At 42.2% G+C, this 23,177-nt stretch overlaps 1 protein-coding gene across 1 annotated transcript; it reads left to right on the top strand.

The window, feature by feature from the left end:
- Positions 1-9,060: 9,060 nt before the first annotated feature.
- LOC143292793 (uncharacterized) lies at positions 9,061-21,388 on the top strand. The gene is made up of 3 exons (XM_076603378.1): positions 9,061-9,323; positions 10,879-11,013; positions 16,418-21,388. Exons 1-3 carry the CDS (start codon positions 9,186-9,188, stop codon positions 16,586-16,588), a joined length of 444 nt encoding a protein of 147 aa, XP_076459493.1. The 5' UTR covers positions 9,061-9,185; the 3' UTR covers positions 16,589-21,388.
- Positions 21,389-23,177: the final 1,789 nt, after the last annotated feature.

The following is a 23,177-nucleotide window of genomic DNA, read 5'->3' as shown; positions in this document are numbered from 1 at the left end:
ATCATCATCATCATTATTATCATCATTATCATTAACACCACCATCATTGCCATGATCGTCGTTGTCGTCGTCCCATTCTTTCTCTTCTTTTTCTCTCTATAATTTTTCTCTAATATCTGTGATATGAACAGACAAGAAGTAAACCCCGATGGCAAAGGAAATATATATAATGAAAAAAAGGGAGACTTCCCACGCTTACTCACACACTGCGTGACAGGGGAACAATGTGTGAGAAAGCGTGGACTAATAGTCTCTTCGAGTGACTCTGAGTTTGAACAAAGGTATGGAGATCACTAGGGTAGACAATACATCTATACCTAGGGGGTGCACGGGAGGGGTAGTACCTCTAGAGGGTTTGTCACGCTCTTCCGGGAGTGGTTCGTCCTCTATTGGTCCCCACCGGCACCCAGCTCTCACCTATGGGTCCTAGAAGCTGCTAGCATGCGGCAGCGCCCAACCCCCGGGCAACGGCTTTGACAGGCTGGCTAAACTAGGTGAGGGTAGCCGACAGGTCTCAAACCGTCGGTGAGTTAGAGCTTGTCTACCCAAGCATGTGAAGACTGGATCCGGCGGACTCTGCGGAAGAAACCTTCATGGTTCAACGGAGAGGAAGGTGGTTGCAGCAGAGCACTGTGGAGTGTTGAGGGCAGGATGAGGCACATAGGACATCCTGGTCATCCACTGCATCCGTTTCCATCTCCAGTCGTCTTGACCTCGTCTTGCCACTGGATACAGACGGTCTCGGACAAGAGAGTGAGGTCGACGGTGCGCAACTCCTCCTCACTATAAACAAAGTCATCGCGCAAGTCATCAGTCATCCTTCATCCCATACCATCATTTTCCCCAAGCCCTGTGGCGACAGTCGAGCGACGAAGCGACAGGTGTGGGTACACTGGCAGTCGTAGCCGCGGACCTGCACACAGGCGGCTCAGGCCATAGGGTCGTTTTTCACCGACTGGAGCAGCGGTGGAGATCGGCAGCCCCCTGAGCGACTGAGCAGCCCTCTTCAGGACAGCACTGCTCACCTCCATGTCATGAGGAAGGGGCTAGAAAAGGTGCGCTAAACACTGCGTGCTCCACACCACCCTAGTCAGCATACCGCGGCTGACGGGGACCCTACTCAAGCGGTCGACACACAAAGGAAGGAAAGAAGAAAACAAGGAGCACCCCATTGACCATTGCCACATAGAACGCGCGTACGCTTCTGGACAGAGGCGACTCAGACAGACCATTGCGAGTGAACTAGCCAGGTACAACATCGACATCGCTGCCTTGAGTGAGACCAGACTGGCAGAAGAAGGCGAACTCTGTGAGCGAGGCGCAGGCTACACCTTCTTTTGGAGTGGTCGCGGACCTGAAGAGAGACGTGAGGCTGGAGTTGGCTTTGTAGTGAAGACAACCCTCGTTGGCAAGCTGGCTGGCCCCCCGAAAGGAGTGAACGATCGCCTGATGACGATAAAACTCCCTTTATGCAACGGGAAGAAGTTTACCACCATTGTCAGCGCCTACGCGCCCACCATGACCAACCCGGATGAGATCAAGGACAGGTTCTATGAGGACCTGAACGCTGTCATCACCACTGTTCCCAATGCAGACAAGCTCATCATTCTTGGTGACTTTAACGCGAGAGTTGGCTGTGACAGCACCTCCTGGGAAGGCGTGATTGGGAAGCATGGGGTTGGTAACTGTAACAGCAATGGTCAACTACTTCTCCAGACAAGTGCCGAGCACAACCTTCTTATCACGAACACCGTCTTCTGCCTCCCTACCCGTAACAGGACGTCATGGATGCATCCTCGCTCTGGGCATTGGCATCTCATCGACTTTGTCATTGTCAGGAAGAGGGACAGGCAGGACGTACGAGTCACGAGGGCCATATGCGGCGCTGAGTGCTGGACAGACCACCGCCTTATCGTCTCCAAACTCAACCTCCGCATCCAGCCCAAGAGACGGCCTCAGGGCATGAAAGCACTCAAACGCCTGAATGTCAACAAGCTGGAGCTAGGCAACATCAAGCAGAGCTTTGCTGACACCCTGGAGGAACGCCTTGAGTCCACCGTGCTGGACAACCAGAATGTGGAGGCAGCATGGGGCGCACTGCATGAGACAGTGTACAACACTGCCATGGAGTGCCTTGGGCCTTCTGCCAGGAAGCACAAAGACTGGTTTGATGAGAACTGCACTGAGATCAAGCAGCTGCTGGAAGACAAACGCCAAGCCTACTGAGCCCACATTGAAGATCCCAAGTCACAGTCAAAGAAAGACATACTGAAGAGCACATGCAGCACCATCCAGCGGATTCCTGGTTGAGCAACAAAGCTGATGAGATCCAGGGCTTCATGAAGAACTTCTATAACGGCCTGAAAGAAGTCTACGGTCCCACCACCTCCGGATCTGCTCCACTCCTCAGTGCTGATGGTTCTACCCTAATCACTGACAAGGACGGGATCCTTGAGAGATGGGCTGAACACTTTGACAGCGTACTGAACCGCCCTTCCAACACCAGTGATGAAGCCATCGACCGACTCCCCCAGGTGCCAGTCAGTGAGTCGCTGGGTGCCATTCCAGCTTTGGAGGAGACCCAGAAAGCTATCCGTCTGCTATCCAATGGCAAAGCCCATGGCTCAGACTCCATTCCAGCTGAGGTCTACAAAGAAGGTGGTATGGCGCTGACTGAGAAGCTTCATCAGCTGTTCCAGCTCATCTGGCAGCATGAGGCAGTTCCACAGGACTTCAAAGACGCTTCCATCATACACCTGTACAAGCGCAAAGGAAATCGTCAGGCCTGTGACAACCATAGTGGAATATCCCTGCTGTCCGTCGCAGGCAAGACTCTGGCCAGAGTGCTACTCAACTGTCTCATAGCGCACCTTGAGCAAGGTATCCTACCAGAGAGCCAGTGTGGCCTCCGGAAAGAACGCGGGACTATCGACATGGAGAAGTGTCAGGAACAGAACGCCGACCTTTACTCCACCTATGTCGATCTGACCAAGGCCTTCGATACTGTTAGCAGAGATGGCCTTTGGAGAATCATGGCGAAGTACGGATGTCCCAGAAAGCTCATCACCATCATACGGCAAATACATGATGGGATGCTGGCCCAAGTCCAAGGCAACGGAGAGACTTCAGAACCATTCCCTGTCTCCAATGGAGTCAAGCAAGGGTGTGTTCTTGCCCCCACCCTGTTCAGTCTCATGTTTTCAGCCATGCTGACAGATGCCTTCAGAGACGCTGACGTAGGTATTGGCATCAGGTATCGCAAAGATGGCTCACTCTTCAACCTCAGGAGGCTTTTAGCAAAAACCAAGGTGAGGACAAACACCGTCAACGACTTCCTGTTTGCTGATGACTGCGCTCTCAACGTTGCCTCTGAAGCTGACATGCAACACAGCGTCGACAAGTTCTCTGCTGCCTGTGACAACTTTGGCCTCACAATCAGCACAAAGAAGACTGAGGTGATGCACCAGCCAGCTCCAAGAAAGCCTTACGTTGAACCAAACATCTTCATCAACGGGCAACGACTGAACGCGGTGGACAAGTTCACATACCTGGGCAGTACACTCTCTCGCACAGTTGTCATCGACGACGTGAATGCCAGACTCGCCAAAGCCAGCGCTGCCTTCGGCAGACTCCATAAGAACGTTTGGAACAGGAGAGGCATCACCCTGGAGACGAAAGTATACAAGGCCATAGTTCTCACCACACTGCTCTATAAATGTGAATCATGGACGGTCTACAAACGCCACGCCAAAAAGCTGAACCACTTCCACACCACCAGCCTCAGAAAACTTCTCGGCATGAAGAGTAGATCCCTGACACAGAGGTGCTCACTCGTGCAAACTTGCCCATCATCTACACCATCTTGATGCAGGCCCAGCTGCGCTGCACAGGCCATGTAGTTCGCATGCCAGATCACCGGCTCCCCAAGAAACTGCTGTACGGCGAACTCCAACATGGCAAGCGCTCCCATGGAGGCCAAAAGAAGCGCTTCAAAGACACTCTGAAAGCTTCTCTGAAGGCCTTCAACATCAGCCACGACACATGGGAGCTGAATGCAATGGACAGACCAAAGTGGCGTTCAGCTGTCCACAAAGGCGCCAAATCCTGTGAGGCCAACAGAATCGCTGCAGCAGAGTAACGCAGACAGCCCAGGAAAAACAGTGCCAGCAAGTCCCCGACAGCCGCCACCATCCCCTGTCCACACTGCGTCAGACCCTTCCAGGCGCGAATTGGCCTGACCAGTCATCTGCGCACCCACATAGCCCAGCCCTCCCACCCCCAGGATGACTAGATGGTCCTCGTCGATCCCGACGGACGAACCACACCTCATTACACGGGAAAATCATGTATGGCGAGACCATCCTATTGTTTTTCACACCAACTCACTGTTTTCGCTCTTCAGAAGACACAACTGAGAACACATGCAGACATCACCATCCTCAGCAGACGGGGTCACTGCCCTGCATACTGAAAACACATGCACTCAATCGCCTACACATGTGCTCGACTTCCTTCTAGCTCACATCCGCAAACACCTTCAAGCCTCTTCAAAGTGCATACGCGGATGACGCACCCATTAATCATGGTGCTTGAAGCAACTCCAAACCAAACAGGTACTTGATGCAAACTAATCAAGTGTTTGAAGCAACCTCAGTCAGAACGGACTCGTCAACATCACTTGTTCGTTCTGATTTCTGCTTTATTTTGTCTCCAAGCGCCTAACCACCCTCCTCTGCCCACCCACCCCTCCTCCTCCCCTCACCCTCGATGGTCTCTCTAGCGTTTTGCCAACTTCAAGAACAATTATTTCAGTGCATTTTTTCTTTTTGGTCTTCGGCGGGAATTGTTCCCAAGGCACGTCGCACCGACAGGCTGTCAGTGAGGAGGCGGATTTCATCAGTGCTGTTATCAGGCTGCAGACATGCTTCATCACGTGCCTGTCCCCAAACCAGCACAACAGACTCCTGGTATGAATCCAAATTCTGTGCCGTTTTGAGGATGCGATGATTCTGATGAAATTCTGAGATGATCGATTTGCCTGTCTGTTGTGATTTTCCCGAAGAAGATTATAAAGAATTGACCTGCAGCGGACAGGACAGCAGTGCCCTATGAATGGCGATGAAAAAAAAAAATCTTGTCCTTCGCGGTAGAGACCTAAGTGTTCCACTTATGATAAACAGCATTATGTGATGTAATCTGATGTAATGTAATGAACGTTATGTAAAAGAATATTACCTACAAAGCCCAAAATACGTTCGCCGTATGAAACAAATGAATAGATAGATAGATAGATAGATAGATAGATAGATAGATAATAAATAGATAAATAAAACAGTAAATAAGCAACAGAGAACTGAAACATCTATCAGTTTCATTTTCATTTTCAAGGATGCAAGATATTTCCATTTCAGAAAGCAGTCCCCAGCATCCCAGGGGGATGAGAAGTGGGTTGGGTTGGGGTATGCAGTATGGCCGCGCGACCATAAGAGAAGGCACGGAAGATAAGGCAGCAAAAGGAGAGAGAGAGAGAGAGAGAGAGAGAGAGAGAGAGAGAGAGAGAGAGAGAGAGAGACAGACAGACAGACAGAGAGAGAGAGAGAGAGAGATTCAAAAACTTTATTACTCAAGGATAAAGATTTTAAGCATAGCCCGGTCTTCCAATCTGTCCTTGTGACAATAACAATAACAACATTAAAGATAACGACACAACAATAATCATTTTGTTAACACTGCTACATCTACTGCTACTACAACGAAGAACAAGAGAGGCAAGGCCTTCAAGACTCACTTGTAATACACTTTAAAAAAAAAAATCTAATCGTTAAAATTTGTTCTGTATTTGTTATTATAAAGCTTCGGGTTTAAAAAAAGAAAAAAAGAAAAAAAAAAAGAAGAAAAGTTCTGATGGCAGATTGGAACCACGCGTTTTCAGGTGAGAAGAAACTGTCTTACCCATTACACTATCGTGGCTCCTTAACTGACGTTCTAAAATTTAATATTTAAACATGCTTTTTTAACTCACTCAGTACGGCCAGTCCTCTCTTCTCCTCTACACAGACCTCTCGGATGTCCAGAGGGTGTCTGAATGACCCAACCTTTAGCTTCCGTCGTCAGAATTGTGGTATTCTCTGTCAACATTCACCTCTTCAGTATAAGAGCCTTTCGCTTGCACTATTTTGATGATGGTAATTGGGGTGAAACGCTGTTAACGTCGTCCCTTTCGCCGTTTGTATGGAGAGAGTTAAGGGCGATGAATCGACTGCGATATTCGCAGTGAAAACGCTGTTTAAATCATATTATTCTGGTGTATCTTGGGCATTCAGAAAATCTTTAAGAGCAATTGAAAATTCTTTTTAAGTCCGCGGTAAAGGAGACGTGGCTATCGCTGCAATCACATTTCAACATTTAGCCGTTTTCTCTGGATCTAGATAGATGAACAAAATTAGTTACACCCGCCGGGAATGTTGAACAACACGGTTGATTCAATTTCTCTTTTATATTCATTCTAGTTTTAAAGCTGATGTGAAAATTGAGTATTTTGTTAAACTAATAACATGTAGAGCCAAGTACAAGTACTTCCTAAACGTTGTATGAAGTGAAAAGGACTTCATTTTGAGGAAAGTCAAGACTGGAAATTTTTACGTTTCATCCAGGGTATTAACTCTTATGGTTTATTATTTTTAACTGTGAATTCCGATTGATTTTGTTGAAATTTTTATGGCAGTTTGGGGCATAATCCAGTAAGTGATGAGGCGTTCACAAATCTTTCTCCGAATAAATATTTAACGGTCTCCTTCTCCAACTTTCCATCACATGTTATCGTGTATTGTTGATTGAATATAGGACTGAACGGGCAGGTCAACAACTTGTACTTGAACAAAATGGCGTCCTTCGTTCGCGAGGAATATGAGCACGCGCTTTGAATATGTATAAATATGTGTACGCAATTGATTTTTGCCCATGACCTTCAGGGCTCAGCCAATAGATCTATAAAGTCCACTCGTAGTATTGATTTTAGTATTTTCCAAAAAAGACCACTTGGGTGAATGAACATAGTGAAAGCCCTGTACACTGAGAGTAAAACACACAAGCTTTTTATGTGTTGAATATAATTTCAAAATGTAATGTTTAAGATGAGAAAGATCAGTTTAAAGCAAATTAACCCCCCTAGCATTAATTACAGATTAATTTCCCTTTTTTTACTATCTGCAGCAACGACATGCAAAATAAATATAACTACCATGCTTAGCAAAAGAAGTTCCTGTTTGAACAAAAAAACAGTGATAAAAATGACTGCTCTTATTGTTGTGTCAGAACATCAGATCAAAGTGCCAAGTTTAAAAAAAACAAACAAACAAAAAAAAAACCCCAGTAAATTCAGTTTGCATATAATTTTGCTTCTTTTTTTATATATATTTTTTGTGCCCATCCATGAAATTACTTAAAGTTATCGAAATTGAAAAGAAAATTCAATGCAGGGCGTTTATATGCACATTTCGAATGAAATTCATGGTAATACATGTATCTTGAACCTATAAAACACATACCTGACGCGAACGTTCGTTGTTTCTGAAATGATAATAGCGACAAACAGCAATTAAAAGTGCTAGCATTTACACGGTCGCTGAACTGCAAGCGGTTCAATGTGATTAATCAAGGCTTTTTTTTCCTGAAAATGATGAAAACGTTGTTTAAAAAAAAAAGAAAAAGAAAAAAAGGCGAATATTTTCAGTGAATGTTCAGTCGACTCTTTTACAATGACGTCAGTTTGGTCCCGTTGAAGTTTGTTATTTTTCTTCCAAGCTTCACCCACTCACACCAGCCTACAGCCCCGCAGCAGGTATGGCCTATGGGAATTCCGGTTGGCTGGTCTGGGAATGCAGCAAAGTACTATTTATGTCTGGGGCCCGCGAATTGATTTTGTCTAGACAGAATGCAGATGTTTTCTCAGCAAGGTGCCTTCGGGCATTGTGAGTTCACGGCCTTCCTATAATGTAATCCCTACGCATTGTTACCAAACTTCTGCGGTTTGTTCTTTTGATAGAGTTCGTCCTTGATTTATTCGTCTAAATTCATCGACTGATGAATTTAGTCTGCAGGAAGTGTTTATCGCTGACGCAAATGTTCAGTTACTTAACCAAATAAAATAGATGGAACAGAAACTGACAGATAAAAGTCACATTAGAATTAGAATTCATTAAAAAAAACAAAAAAACAAAAAACAAAAACAAACAAAAAAACAACAATTATTAAGGCAGCTTATGTATGTCTCAATGTGAAACTTAGATGTTATTTCTTTGTTTACCCTATTTTCGTCTTGTCTGTGGATGAACTTATTTGTCAGATAGTGGTAAGAGGTTGAAAGATGGAGGGGCGGGGGAGGATAGATAGGGCGGAGGAAGAAAATCAAAGACCTCACAATGAAGGGCATGTAAATGTTCAGTAATTTAATCAAGCGAAAACAGAAACTTGATTAGATGAAAATCCTCTTAAATTCAAACACATGATTATCATTATTATTGTTATTATTATCATTTACAATTTTAAGGGCAGTTTATTTATGTCCAAATGTGAAATTTCTATGTTATATACATTTTACCCCGTCTTCTTTCGACCATTCTCTGTTTCTCCTGAATCTACATGTCAGGCAGTGGCAAGAATCTGGAGAGAGTGGAGGGGGTGGGGGGGGGGGGAGGCGGAAGGAGAAAATCAAAAGACCCCACACACTGAAGGGCACAAAAAGCCAGCCAGACAAAACAGCAAAAGCGTCCGCCGCACAGTGCTTCAGGGTGATAGGGGTCACGAACCTCTGCTCCCCTTCCTCAACATCGTCCCTTCCTTCCCCACCATCCTTCCTCTCCGCCTCTACTTCGCTTGTGTCACTCAGTTCCGCTCTCACTCAGTCTCCAAGACAACCAATCGCTGACGACCACTGTTGTGACGAGCCATGTTTGTGACGTCACATGTCCGAGGGACATTTTCTGTAGCTATTAAAACCCGGGTACAGTCGCTTCATCGTCAGTCAGGCAGGTTTTGGATACAAAATACGAAAACCAGAGTTATTGTGCAAACGGCACTTTTGTCCGTGAGCTGTTTGTGAAAAAAAGAAAAAAAGTTAGACATTTTTTATCAGTTTATACGAAACATTGTTTGATAATCGTGAATAGTTAATCAGAACAGCAGACATGCACATCCTACAGAAAAGCTTGGCCTGTGTGGTGCTGTGTCTTATGGTGTACTGCAGTCAGCAGACCAGGGATGATGCAAACGACCAGAACGACAATGTTGCATCTGCATCCAGCAGACGGCATCGTCATTCTATGGTGAGTATCTGCGAATAACAATCCCAGAGTATCACTCAATTAAACTGTTTACCCTCCGGGTATCCATATATTTATCATACTTGCAGTGCTTATTGATATCATACACTGTCTGTGTATCTCATTCAAAGATTGATCATCCACATTTACTAGTTGTTTTTTTGTTTGTTTTTTTCAACAAATTTTCTATCTCACTCACCCTAGGGAGAAAAAAAGAAAACAACCTTGCAAGAACAATTTATTTCTTTTTATGATGCCTCACCAGCTGCCCATGCCGTATTCATCATTGTTATAACGATTTGAAAGGGAAGAAAGCCACCAATATATCACATCCCTCTTTGCGCCTTTCCTCTTCTATCGCAAATACTGGCCTAGTTAAGCAAAACTTTGCCAGTGATATATCACGAGACGTAGAGGTGTTATATACTCGGCTACCAAGAATACCTAATCAGAAAAACATCTTAATTACTTCAGTATCTGTTTTAATGCAATATTTATCCCTTTTGTAAAATGATCTCATTTTATATCGTGGTGCGCAGGTAAAACAATATTCCCACACCACAGATAAGGAACACTTAAAAACCTTCGCTGGCTATCGTGGGTCGTACACGACCCAGAAGGGTACAAAAACGCAAATATCTCAGCCAATTCTTAATATTTTTCTAAGAAATTTTATAAATGTTTCCTACACCAAAAAGGCCAACTTTCGCCAAAAAAATGAAAAAAAATTCATTAAATTAGTTAATGAGTAATTAAAGGTGGCGTTTTAACTACACACGGACGCTTGTGTGGGTCGTGGATGACCCATGCTTTTTAAAGAGGAAAAAACGTGGTCACCCCTCGAAAGCTCGTGTGGGTCATGCACGACCCATACCTTTTTAATAGTGATTTCAGAAAGTTTAATTTGCAATTAGTGAAGGAAAATAAAGAAGTTTTACTTTCGATAGCCTCACTACCCCACTTCTCTCCCACAACCTCCCCCCCCACCCCCCACTTCCCCGCCCCGTCCCTTTCGCCTGTCTTCAGCTATAACCCCCTTCCATCCCTTCTCTAACAGCACGTACTTGTGTGACTGAATATCTTTGATTGTGCGTGTATAGGATGCTATGAGTCATCTCTCTCTGTCTGTCTGTCTGTCTCTCTGTCTCAGTCTCTCTTTCTATCTATCTGAGTGCATAAGTAGGGTTTGTATGTATGTGCATGTGGTGTTATGCGTTTGTGTGTGTGTGTGTGATCAGTTGTGTGTGTGCGTGCGTGTGTGTGAATGCGTGAGCATGTGTTTCTTCTGAGTGTATGTGTTTGTGTGAGTCTGTGTGAGCGTGTGCGAGCGCATGTGTGTGTAATCAGTTGTTACGATATGTTTTCCTTTTCTATATTTTGTTATAAGCTTTGGAGGAATATACAGGTTTTTGTCTCTAAAAGCTATTCCTTGAAGAAAATTGTCTTTAACTAGCTGGTCCTGAGAGACATATTTTCTCTTTGTCTTTCTTTTTTCCTTTCTTTTGTCTTTCTTTCTTTCATCTCCTTTGTTGTTGTTGTGCTTTTCATTATATTGCAGGGCGGGCACAACCCTTTTCAGGACCTAGTGAACGCTTTGCGGGTGGACGGAATGACCAACACAGAGTTATACATGCACTACACGCCTTCCACGCCAGCACCCCAGAATATTAACTGTTACGTCGAGGTACCCACAGTGAGTGCCTATTCCACTCTTTTTTAAAAGTTAAACAATCATTGGATCCTGTATCATCTAACATGACGCTGAATTTATATTTGCTTTGTATTTATCTGTTTAAGATATCAGTCTGAACGAGAAAGCTGGAGAATCCGTCGGTATATATATATAAATATATATATATATATATATTTGATTACACAGCAAGATCTTTATTGCATAAATTCTGATGAAAACATACGTGTACTGCAATTATGGTCATAACGATTATTTGTATGTCAAAGAAAGAGAACGATGCAGGACTCTCATTTCATCTTGCTGAAATGTATACATTCGCGATTGAAGGCTATCATTGTCTGCGTAGTTTTTACATGAAAGTAAAATGTCCAGTAAGGTGCCTACAGCTTGTATATATTGTAATTATATGTACCTGTAAAATCGACATATACTGTAGTTGTATATCAAAATTATCATTCAATGCGTTAAATGTTGGTGTATCTGTACAATAGTACGTTTTGCATTACACAGTTAGCAGCCACATTGGACAACGCGCCATATTGGATTGGTGTTGTTCCAAACCTGACACTAGTTTCTTGGAGACGAAACTTAGCTAAAATGTTATGGAACTACTGCTCTCTCTCTCTGAACACACACACACACACACACACACACTTTATGATTTTTTTTCTTTTAACTCTCCGCCCCACTCCCCATTCCGTTCCCCTCCCTCTTTTCCGGTACCTCTTTTGTACCATTCCCCACCGACGACCACAGATGGGTTTTTTTTCGCAAGAAGGTGCATTGTTGGGAGATAATGGAGAATGAAGAGGAAGGGTGGTGTGGGAGGGAGGACAGCTGTTCCTGTCGTGTCTCTGCATTGTCTTGCCACCTTCCGACTGACGGGTTCCCTTGCCTCTGGTTACGTCGACTACACGTGAAGGTCAGTGTGCCCATGGCTTTTCCGTGGCTTCCTGATCGATACGATTGCGACGCCACCGGCCAGGCACGTGCGAAGTCAGATTTATCAGCATGATGGCGAAACTCGACCGGCGAAACAAATTTCATTTTAGCATTATTCCCATGACATAACGGATTTTGACACCGTGGACAATCACCTTAAAAATCTTTGAAATGTCCCAACAAAACGAACAGTGAGATTGTATATTTTGCGTTGTATATACATAACAAAATATATCATATATATATATATTTTTTTTTTTTGTTTTGTATTGTATAACTCTTTATCATCACAACAGATTTCTCTGTGTGAAATTCGGGCTGTTCTTCTCAGGGAGAGTGCGTCGCTAGACTGAGAGCGTCTCCTACTTTTTTGTATTTTTTCTGCCTGCATTTTAAATTGTTTTCATAACGAAGTGGGAAAACCCTTTTGTTGCCGTGGGTTCTTTTACGTGTTCTAAGTACATGCTGCACAATGGACCTCGCTTTATCGTCTTATCCGAATGACAAGCGTGCAGACCACCACTCAATGTCTACTGGAGGGGGATAAAATACCGGCGACTATTGGATTCGAACCAGTGCGCTCAGATTCTCTCGATTCCTCGGCGGACGCGTTACCTCAAGGCCAACACGGCATAATGTTGCAGAAAACGCGTGCCTAGCGTCATGAAAAGAGGCGACAAAAGAATCTAAGACATATCAATGAAGAAAATTTTACAGCGTTTTATAGCCAGAATGGCACAGGGCAACGTTAAATGAACACAAGAACATATTTGGATCGATCCATCTTCATGGAATGGTTGAAGCGTGTATTTTCACTAAACAGGATTCAAGTTTACGTGCTTTTTTTGAAGGAAACACAATACTTGTCGAAGCTTACAAGATTAAGATTACTGTATAATCAGTGGTAAGTTTGGTTTTTTCTTTTCTTTAACAGCAATCAAGAGTGCGCGTGGTAAATACAGCGACTAAGTTGCTGCTCATATTTTCTGCAAATAATAACAATTTAGTTTGTCAACGCATTATGTGCTGTATTTTCGTTATTCCAGACTTTACTCTGTTTCTCCTCGATCCGTGCCCAGGTGATTAAATTTCGGATGATTGTATTAATAATCACGAATATAATCTGCAAAATATCACATCATCCTGATTGCTCGGAGGGCTTAGACAGGTGAGGTCACTATATGATCGCAGATTTGGGCATCCGGCTGTGGATTACAATGTTGGATACAAGTATTCCATTCTTGCCCTTGTCTGTTGTTTCGATAAAGACATCCTATTCTGGAGGATCTACACTTGTGGAATACACTGATGAGGGGAGCCATGGTAATAATGTAGGATAAGTTATTCCTGAAAGTCTTTAGAGGCTCAACAAGATTTTCTTTTACTGTGTAATAAACATCCTAAGTGGAGTAAGTACTGTGAAGAAACCCTGCAGCATCTTGCATTTCTATCAGTCGGCCTCCATAGCTGAAATTGTTGCTCTGGTGACTCAACACGGGAGTGCATTGCAGACATAAAGGACAGTATAACTCTCAATAAGCTGCAACTAAATGACGACAAGACTGAATTTATGATGTCCTGTCTAAAACGTTTTGTCAATATCCTTCTTTTCCAGACTGTTCTGATTAATTAATAGCACACCAGAATGTCTTCTTCTGTTCGCAGTCTTGGTATAATCTTCGATCAGTCTCATTCCTTCCAACAGCATATTTCGAATATCTTTAAAGGTGGCTATCTGGAACTGCGTAGGATAGTATCCACCACTATCTCTGCTGATGTAACCAAAACACTTGAATACACTTTTGTTTCCTCAAGATTAGATTACTGCAATTCTGTCTTGGCCCTCCTTCCCAGATATCCGATAGACTTCAACGATTTCAGAATTACGCTGCCAGACCCATTTGCAGAGCTTTTAGACCTGATCATATTCCTCCTCTCCTTCAGTCTCTCCACTGGTTGCCTGTTTCCGATTGAGCAGACTATAAGCTATGGTATCATTCACTCCCAGTTTTTCTGCAGTCAACGTGTCTGGCCCAGAGTATCTTTCTTTACTCCATATCTTCACTCTGTCTCGCCGGCTGCGTTCTTCCTCTGATACTCGACATCTCAGGTACCTCAGGTCCGAAGTAAGACCTGCGGACACATATAATTTTCTTTTCAATTGCCAAAGACGTGATTCAGCTCCCTGATAACCTCCAACATTCTGACTTCGTCACCTCTTTCAAATCTGGTCTCAAAACTCGCCTTGCCTTTTCCGTTAGCAAGAAGTTTCGTTGCGGCAGGTCCACTCCTTTGTGTGTGGTGGGCATGACTATGTGTGTATATATATGTGTGTGTGTACACATGCAAGTGTGTTTGTGCGTGTTCGTATGTTGAGAGAGATAGAGAGACCAAAACGATAATGATTTGATCTCATTCTGATTTCTGGAAGCTGAGATAGATACAATCAAAGGCAAAATCATTATTGACTGACTTGTGTAAACAAAGTGAGTATGTTTTAACCCAGTGTTAGGTTGTCTGTGTGTGTGTGTGTGTGTGTGTGTGTGTGTGTGTGTGTCTGTGTGTCCGTGGTAAATTTTAACATTGCCATTTTCTCTGCAAGTACTTTGTCAGTTGACACCAAATTTGGCATAAAAACAGGAAAAATTCAGTTCTTTCCAGTCATCTGGTTTAAAACAATATTGCACCTCTGGGATGGGCACAGAAAAGAAAAAAGAAAACAAATTATATGCAAACTGAATTTACTGTTATATTTATATATTTTTTATTCTCTAAACGTGGCACTTTGATCTGATATTCTGACACAACAAGAACAGTAATTTTTATCATTTTTTGTTCAAACAGGAACTTCTTTTTCTAAGCATGGAAGTTATATTTATATTGCATGTCTTTGCTGCAGATAGTAAGAAAGGGAAATTAATCTGTAATTAATGCTAGGGGGCTTAATTTGCTTTAAACTGACCTTTGTCATCTTAAACATTACATTTTGAAATTATACTCAATACATATAAAGCTTGTGTGTTTTACTTTCAGTGTACAGGGCTTTCACTATGTTCATTCGCCCAAGTGGTCTTTTTCGGAAAATACTAAAATCAATACGACGAGTGGACTTTATAGATCTATTGGCTGAGCCCAGAATGCCATGGGCAAAAATCAACTGCGTACACACATTTATACATATTCAAAGCACGTGCTCATATTCTTCGCGAACGCGAACGACGCCATTTTGTTTCAAGTTGTTGACCTGCCCGTTCAATCCTATATTCAATCGACAATACACTATAACATGTGATGGAAAGTTGGACAAGGAGACCGTAATATCTATTCAGAGAAAGATTTGTGAACGCCTCATCACTTTCTGGATTATGCCCCAACTGCCGTAAAAATATTCACAGAATCAGTCGGAATTCACAGTTAAATAAACCATGCGAGTTAATACCCTTGAATTGATAGTAAAACGTAAAAATTTCCAGTCTTGACCTTTCTCAAAATGAAGTCCTTTTCACTTCATACGACGTTTAGAAGTACTTGTACTTGGCTCTACATGTTATTAGTTATAACCCCCCCCCCCCATTTTCATATCAACTTTAAAACTATAAAACTAGAATGAACATAATAGAGAAATTGAATCGACCGTGTCAAGCGGGTGTAACTAAACTTGTACATCTATCTAGATCTAGAGAAAACGGCTAAATGTTGCAGTGTGACTGCGGCGATAGCCACGTCTCCTTTACCGCGGACTTAAAATGAATTTTTAATTGCCCTTAAAGATTTTTTGAATGCCTAAGATACACCAGAATAATATGATTTAAACAGCGTTCTCACTGCGAATACCGCAATCGATTTACCCTTTTAAAAAAAAAAGCATGTTTAAATATTATATTTTTGAACGTCAGTTAAGGCGCCACGATAGTGTAATGGATAAGACAGTTTCTTCTCACCCGAACACGCAGGGTTCGAATCTGCCATTAGGGCTTTTTTTTTTTCTTTTTTCTTTTTCTTTTAACCCGAAGCTTTATAATAACAAATACAGAACACATTTTAACAATTAGATTTTTTTTTAAAGCGTATCACAAGTGAGTCTTGAAGGCCTTGCCTCTCTTGTTTTAGTTAAATTGTGTTTGCTTGGCAATCGCGTGCTTATTTGAAGTTTGTACAACAACCCCCCACGCTTTGCTGCACTCACTCTCACTTACACCCTACCCCTTTTTTGGTTTGCCTTCCATCTCATGGTGTGCCCGTGCGTCAATTTCACACCATACATTAAAACACACACGACAAAGACTTATCACAAAACAAAAACACAGAAACCGAAAGTGATTCCAGTTGTACGTGCTTCTCATCCTCTTAATAAAGAACACGTAATAATAAATGAACACACACACACACACACACTCTCTCTCTCTCTCTAAAAATATTTCAATCTTAAAGTGTATCATGGCTCTGTCTGTTTCATGTACAGATTGTCAGACGAGGTGGCCAGTGTGTGCAACTGGGGGTTCGGGGAGGAGGAGCAAGAGGGAGGAGATCTCGCAGACCGTGGGCTTGCCAGGCGGGCATCAACCTAGAGATTAGCTCTTACTGCCAGAGGGTCATGCAGGCGGCCCGAGCTGGACGGCGTGGGCGTGGCTAAATGACTGGGGTGCTAACTGGGGACACTCTGACTGTTATGACTGTCACTGTTATATCTTTGAGCTGTCACTCGACTGGATTTTACGGAGTCCACACTGGAATTAAAGACAATCACTGCATTGAATATCAATAGGATTTAAAAACTTAAAAAATAACACATCCGTATGATACTGCAATCAACCAAACCCATATACTTTGGTCATGGTTTATTCTGTAACTGCCATTTACAATGATGTCACTACTAGACTGATAATCAACTTAGGTATTTTATGTCTGTTTTTGCTGCAGCTGAACTGAAGCTGCAACTCTCAGTTATCATTTGTCTCTTGTCGCCATCTACACAAAATCTACCGACTACTTGTTTCTTGTAGCTGTTATTTTCTTTAGGCGTGCGAGTTTCCGTTATGTCCATAATGTGCTGCGCCCTTCATTGTAAATATCTTTGAACGCCCACCAGCGCTATACTGATGATAGACTGTAGTAACGCACATAATTCCCAGCAGTATATGTAGGCAAGTAGATATGTGGCTGCCCTAATATAATAAACCGCATGAAGTACAAGTGAAGCACTGTAACCAGCATTTCGAACATCAACTTATTGCAAATGTTTCAAACATAACCGAAGCTTGATGTGATGTTTGTTTTCACGTGCAATGTTTTCTGTTACTTTTAGAAATGGTTCACGATCGGATTTACACGCATGCTCTTTTAGTGTTGACGCCAATTACTTGACCTGGTTTACTCATATAAATCGTGGTTGTATTCCTATATGTGGGAAGGACTATGAAGTCAACTATCGAAACTTTTTGAATGTATTTCTGAATAACGTATATTTTTATTTCTTTCCTGCACACGAAACTATCTCCTTCTACTCTTCTTTCTCCCATCTCTTTGTCTCGCCTATTTGTGGCAAATGATTCACTGAATATTACTATAATAAATTAGATTAGAAAACAATTCAAGTCCAACCAGAAGGATGATTTATTAATAAGAATCTTTAATTGCCTGCAATATGCATTATTTTCTGCAGCTGAAACGTCGTCTTTGGCAGGTATGATATGACCATATCACTAGATTGGATGGGTAAGCCAAATGCAGTTATTGCTGTCCATTGTATTACGATACATTAACGTGTATAAATACTGTAATCAGGCTGCGCAGCTTGGAGAGCGTGCTGACACAGAACAGCAGTGCCTTTATTATTGCAGTGCTTGACTGTGTATAATATGTGAGCGCTTACTTGTTTGAAATACAAGGGTGGATTTTTATGCAGCATTCAGCCAAGAACAATTTACTGTTGCCCCGATTTCATTAACTCGCACAACGTGCATGCTTTCACTCGGGAGCTCTGTCGCTGGCTACATCTGATAAGGACTGGGTATATGGATCTTTTGTGAATTTGATGATAATTTTCACGCTACAGTATGGCGTGAGACTGATGAGGCCAATCCGACTTTTAAGTTTTTAGAACAGTATGTGCAGGACTGTAAAGGAATTGCTAGCATTTTTTCTGCCGTCTGTTTCATGCCGTCTCAGTGACATTCCCCCAACACTGCTTATCCAACCACTCTCATACACAGCAATAACACTTAGGTTCTTTCTATCGAAGCCCTGTCCAGAGAAGTCTAGAGAAAAATATTAAGTCGCTATGAGGTTGTTTATCAGAAGAGACTGCACCACGAATGATTATCTGTTCTGATTCAACGTACACGTGACGCCGACTCCTGAGCCCCTATGAAAGAAAGAATTCTTAGCCAGGGGTGGGGACCGCCTCCACATCCTTCCAATAATAATGAAGTGAACACACATACCGACACAGAATATAATGATTCAAATTCATATGAGGTCTGGGAGTGGAGGGAAATGGAAACCGAGCTATAATGAGACCAGCTCATGAAAGGCAAGACACTTTCGGACAGTTTCTGATGATGGAAGGTGATGGATATTCTGCAATGGAGATCCATTTATTTTTCAGACTCCGTAACAGGGATGTATTCTGCTCACCCTTTCATACTATATCAGGATATGAACTGGGTCCTAGAGACAGATGCCTGCAGTACCGGTCAGGAAAATTATTGACCAGCACTTTCAGACATTCGTGGGACAGACGGCACTCGACCATGTGGTCCCAGTCTTCCCATTTGAGCACAGAGCATTCGGATCTGAGTGTGGGCAGGTCAGGTACAATTCACGCTGATATACCTTCGAACCCATGCCTTCCAGGAATTAGTCCGTACCACTGACGACTTCTTTATGATGGCGTCTTGCATGCATGGACTTCATGTACCAAAACCTACGCTTGATTTTGGTCGATTCAACGTCCTTCTCTTCGAAGGTTACCTTTTTCTAGAGGCCGTGCCATCCCAAACATGTACATCATGGATCAGTGCTGGAGTTCTTCACGGTGATCTTAGCGTTTTTTCTGACCACAGTGGACCTCGCCAGTAATTTATAGCAGAAAGGTGATTGAGGAGGCGTTCGTCTGATATTCTCGATAACGTTGTGACGTACTTTTTTTATGAACATACTGGGCATACCTGTCTGTTCAATGATCACGGTTATTTCAGTCTCAACAGTTTGTAAAAGCAGCAAATGTGGAAATGGTTGAGGAAGGGGTTTTTGTGCTGTTTGTTCGTTTTCCACGTCTCTTACACTTATAACAGGATGCGGATAATGGTTTTGTCGTGTTTCAGCTTGGTTATAAGGCTGGTCGCTCACTGTGGTGGAGGGCAGATAACGTGTCTGTTCTGTGCTTCATGCTGTGAATACTTTAAGAATTTAGGGCACATCGGACAGGAATCCCTCGACACTATCACCTTGAATCCTAGTCTTAGTTTGAAGACAACTTAGGTTGGAAACCTTGCCATCTATCCTGAATCCGCTATCAATGTCAGAGTCACTGTAATGACCTTTCATGCTGGTGAATATTGTAGATGCTAACAGGCTTCACTCCATTTGTCAATGGAATAGGAGCAGAAGATTCACGATATCTTGACCCAAGTGCAGGTATGATCAGAGTGGAAGCGACGTCTGAATATCCTTCATTTTCTTATCCTGCGTTTGTTGACTGTAACTTCCACGTTACTCATTTCAGTAGCCCTGACTCGTTCACACGTTAACATGAAGCCAACATCCCTGAAACATCCGCTGTTCTCCGATGTTCGTGAAGAATGCAAACGCCAAAATGTATTTTTTGTTTTAGTGAATTACATATTTCATGAAGGCTGTTTTGACCAACACATCGACACTTCTTCTCAAAATGTATAATGTTGTGGAATATATTCTCTGACGCTTTTCAGTGCGATATTTCTTTATTCATGTTTTCTTTTCTTTTTTTAAATCAATATTTCCTTCCTTCCTTCTTTTCTTTCTCTGCGATGTCTTTTCAGATGACACAATACATATACGTAAATAAATACGGCTTGCCTTAGGTTTAATGTAGATATCTACTGGAATGACCTTGAAAGTTTCTGCAACATTATGAATAGTGTGCACAATCAGGAATTAATGGAAATTCAACTCTGACAGAACAAACATCGTTCTGAATGTGCGTAATATGTGTACTTACAATGGTAACGCTAAGTTGCACCCCCCTTCTCTTTCTCTGTCTCTCTTTAGATAATAATGAAGATTTTTGTTTATACATCATAATAAAGAAAAAGTTTTAAAGTTATTTCCATTGTTCTCCGATATCATAAACAATCACAGGCATGACGTATGGTTTATTAATGTACACATGTGGCTGTCATTAACGCTATCAAAAACAACTTATGTCTCAAAAGGTGTGCGTGCGTGTGTTTGCTCTCATAGTCATACACACACAAAAATGTTCACGTTTACGTTTTATGCTGCTATTCTAAGGAACATCTCAGACCTCATACATGTACGCAGTGCATTAATCTTCCTGGCATCAACATCAACCAAACCAAAACGATAATGTAATTGTTATCTTTAATTGTCATCGCATTTATTTTTCATTTTATTTTATTTATTTATTTATTTTTTATTCTCTCACCAGGATTCTCATGGTGATTAGTGCAAGTGCAATCCACACTGATATATCAAAAATAGTTTGAAATTCATGTCCTTCCAATCCACACTGATATATCAAAAATAGTTTGAAATTCATGTCCTTCCAAACTGACTTTAAGGGTCAAAATATTACATTTACTTCTGTCCACAAACACAACAGATTTGACAGTTTCAGCTGTTGGTGTTGTACAGTTCAAAGCACGTTTCAAACACTAGCTTTTATAAACCCGAAAGAAGATCACCAATGCGTAGTTCACAAATGACAGTGTGTGTATTAAGTGTAATTTCAAGAAAGAAATGGACAAAACAATGAGATGTGCACCATTATTATCAAATTATTTTTGTGTACAAGAATCATAATTTGCTTTGTTGATTGACTTGAAATTAATGCTCACAACGAACAATGAAGGCACAAGCTCGAAATAAATACTCTTTCATTTGATTTTCCCTCTCGCATTACTTCGTTGGAAATTAATGAATGATTTTAGTATCCGCGTTTGATATGAAGGGCACTTTAAATTGTATGCTAAATAGATAAGATAACACATGAAATAAAATAAAATAAAATAAAATAAATAAATAAACAGATTTAAATACATTCTAAGCCCCGTATTCGTGCTTTTGTGCTGATGAAAATATTTGGCCTGACGAATGCCCTGGCGGTATTCCACAGCTGGGTAACCACGTGAGACAACCAGTAGATGCTGATAAAACATTCCAACAATACATCGTTATGAATGAAAAAAATCTCTCTCTCTCTCCCTCTCTGCTCTCCATTGTCCCCCTCCCACTCACCAACCCCCCCCCCCCCCCCCCCCGCACCCCCCCACCCCCTCGCTCAAATGCGCGCGCACACGCACACACTGTGGTCTTATGAAAATCGCAAATGTCGCTTTTTCTCCACTGAGTTTTCCAATATGACGCCACAACTTGCAGACACGTCGCAAAGTGTTTGTGGACATTTGCTGCGAACGCGACGTTACATTCCGCGCGCTTTGATATCGCAATGTTTTCATTTCGTAAGACCATTAAACTGCATTTTGATCATAGTGAGGAACGCGTTGTGTGCACGTACATGTCATGATGACCAGAATGAAAAATATTTATTGAAAAATATTATGGCGAGAGCTAATGAGAGAAACAACGTTTGAAGAGCAAACGACAGTAGCTCACGCGGCCGGAATGACAGCTAGTTTTCGCAATAACTTTCGATATATGTGGATTCAACATCCGTTGACACACTGACGACACGCCGCTTTTTTCTAACATACTTTTATTTTCACGTGTGGCAAGAAAAGTAGGGGAGAGGGGAAAAAAAAAGGGGGGGGGGGGGGGGGGGGGGGGATAGAGAACTGGCTTTCGCGAAAAAGTCCACCAGAGTAGCCACGTCGTCTGACCACTTATTTCTATGAAATCTCGAAAAACTCCATAGTCTATACCACTTGCGAAAACACATGAAATTGTACTGCAACAAATGTCATCTCCTATAAATACCACAAACATTTCCCTGGCAAAATGAATTCCCGCTTTAAAAAAAATGACTGCTCATCCTAAAGTCGTGTTCCTGGGATCTTTGCCAAGCTGTCGGATTCGAGTTCCCTCGCAGTTAACACTGGTTTTGATTCCGCTCCCTTCAAGCCTTTCGTATGGGACAACAAACCGAGGTGCCGTGCACAAATGCACGCATAGCAATTTGCGTCAAAGTTAAATTCCATCACCATCTCTCGGAAGAGAAGGTCAGTTTGGTTTGGGCTGAAGGTATGGATAACACTTATTCACATAACATGTAATATTCCCGAAGACGGAATTTGGCTGCCTTACTGGTGGGATATTTTTTTAAGGTCTCTTATGCAAAAAATGCCACTGAAAAACTGCATCCTCTTCCGCCCTCTCCTGACCTGCTTAGTGCAGCAGATTATTGAACCATAAAGTGGCTGCCTGTGAAAAAGAAAAAAAAAGGAACTAATTTCTAAAATAGATTCTCTCTCAGCCGAAGCATTTAGTGTATAGTTGCTTCAAATGGGAGCTTTTATATCCAATATCTTTGTTATGTGCTGGTGGAAAATTCACGAAACTTTACTTATTCAATATGTCAATTATAATACTACTCTGAATTCAGTTCTGCATTTGTCTATCCTTTTGTAACTTGATGCAACTTGAGTTCTTAACGCTAACAAATGCTAGTTTCCACATTTCAACGCAAATCTTACATTGCTGTAGCTTATGCGGGGAAAGGACTCATTTCTTTTCAGTGTGGTGCAAGGATTCGTGAGTCTCAATGCAGTAGTATTTCTCCCGCTGTTGTAGTGTTCGTTGTTTACCATTGCTGTCTTAAAAAAGGGTCTTTCGTACAACTTTGCTTTTTAGATTATATGTGCGTACGAAATCACTTCGAACTGGTCACATTTTCACATCAATACAATTTATTACAGTGTTGTTCTTACAGTCTGATTGTTGTCATGATTCGCTTAAAACGTAATGTTTCTTTTTGTGGTCCGATTCCATTATAAGTAATATTCCTTGCTGCTTTTTGGTGCTTCTGATGCTATTGCTTGTTT

This window comes from Babylonia areolata, chromosome 1, assembly GCF_041734735.1.
Source record: "Babylonia areolata isolate BAREFJ2019XMU chromosome 1, ASM4173473v1, whole genome shotgun sequence".
Lineage (NCBI taxonomy): Eukaryota > Metazoa > Mollusca > Gastropoda > Neogastropoda > Buccinidae > Babylonia > Babylonia areolata.
The sequence above is the reverse complement of the archived record's forward strand: the minus strand, read 5'-3'. Positions and strand labels throughout refer to the sequence as shown.

What these genes read in the sequence shown, in the direction of transcription:
- LOC143292793 (XM_076603378.1), top strand. Translation starts at nt 9,186, where the DNA reads ATGCACATCCTACAGAAAAGCTTGGCCTGTGTGGTGCTGTGTCTTATG. An exon ending in GACGGCATCGTCATTCTATG is followed by an intron (nt 9,324 to 10,878) that starts GTGAGTATCTGC and finishes ATTATATTGCAG; the next exon opens with GGCGGGCACAACCCTTTTCA. An exon ending in GTTACGTCGAGGTACCCACA is followed by an intron (nt 11,014 to 16,417) that starts GTGAGTGCCTAT and finishes TTTCATGTACAG; the next exon opens with ATTGTCAGACGAGGTGGCCA.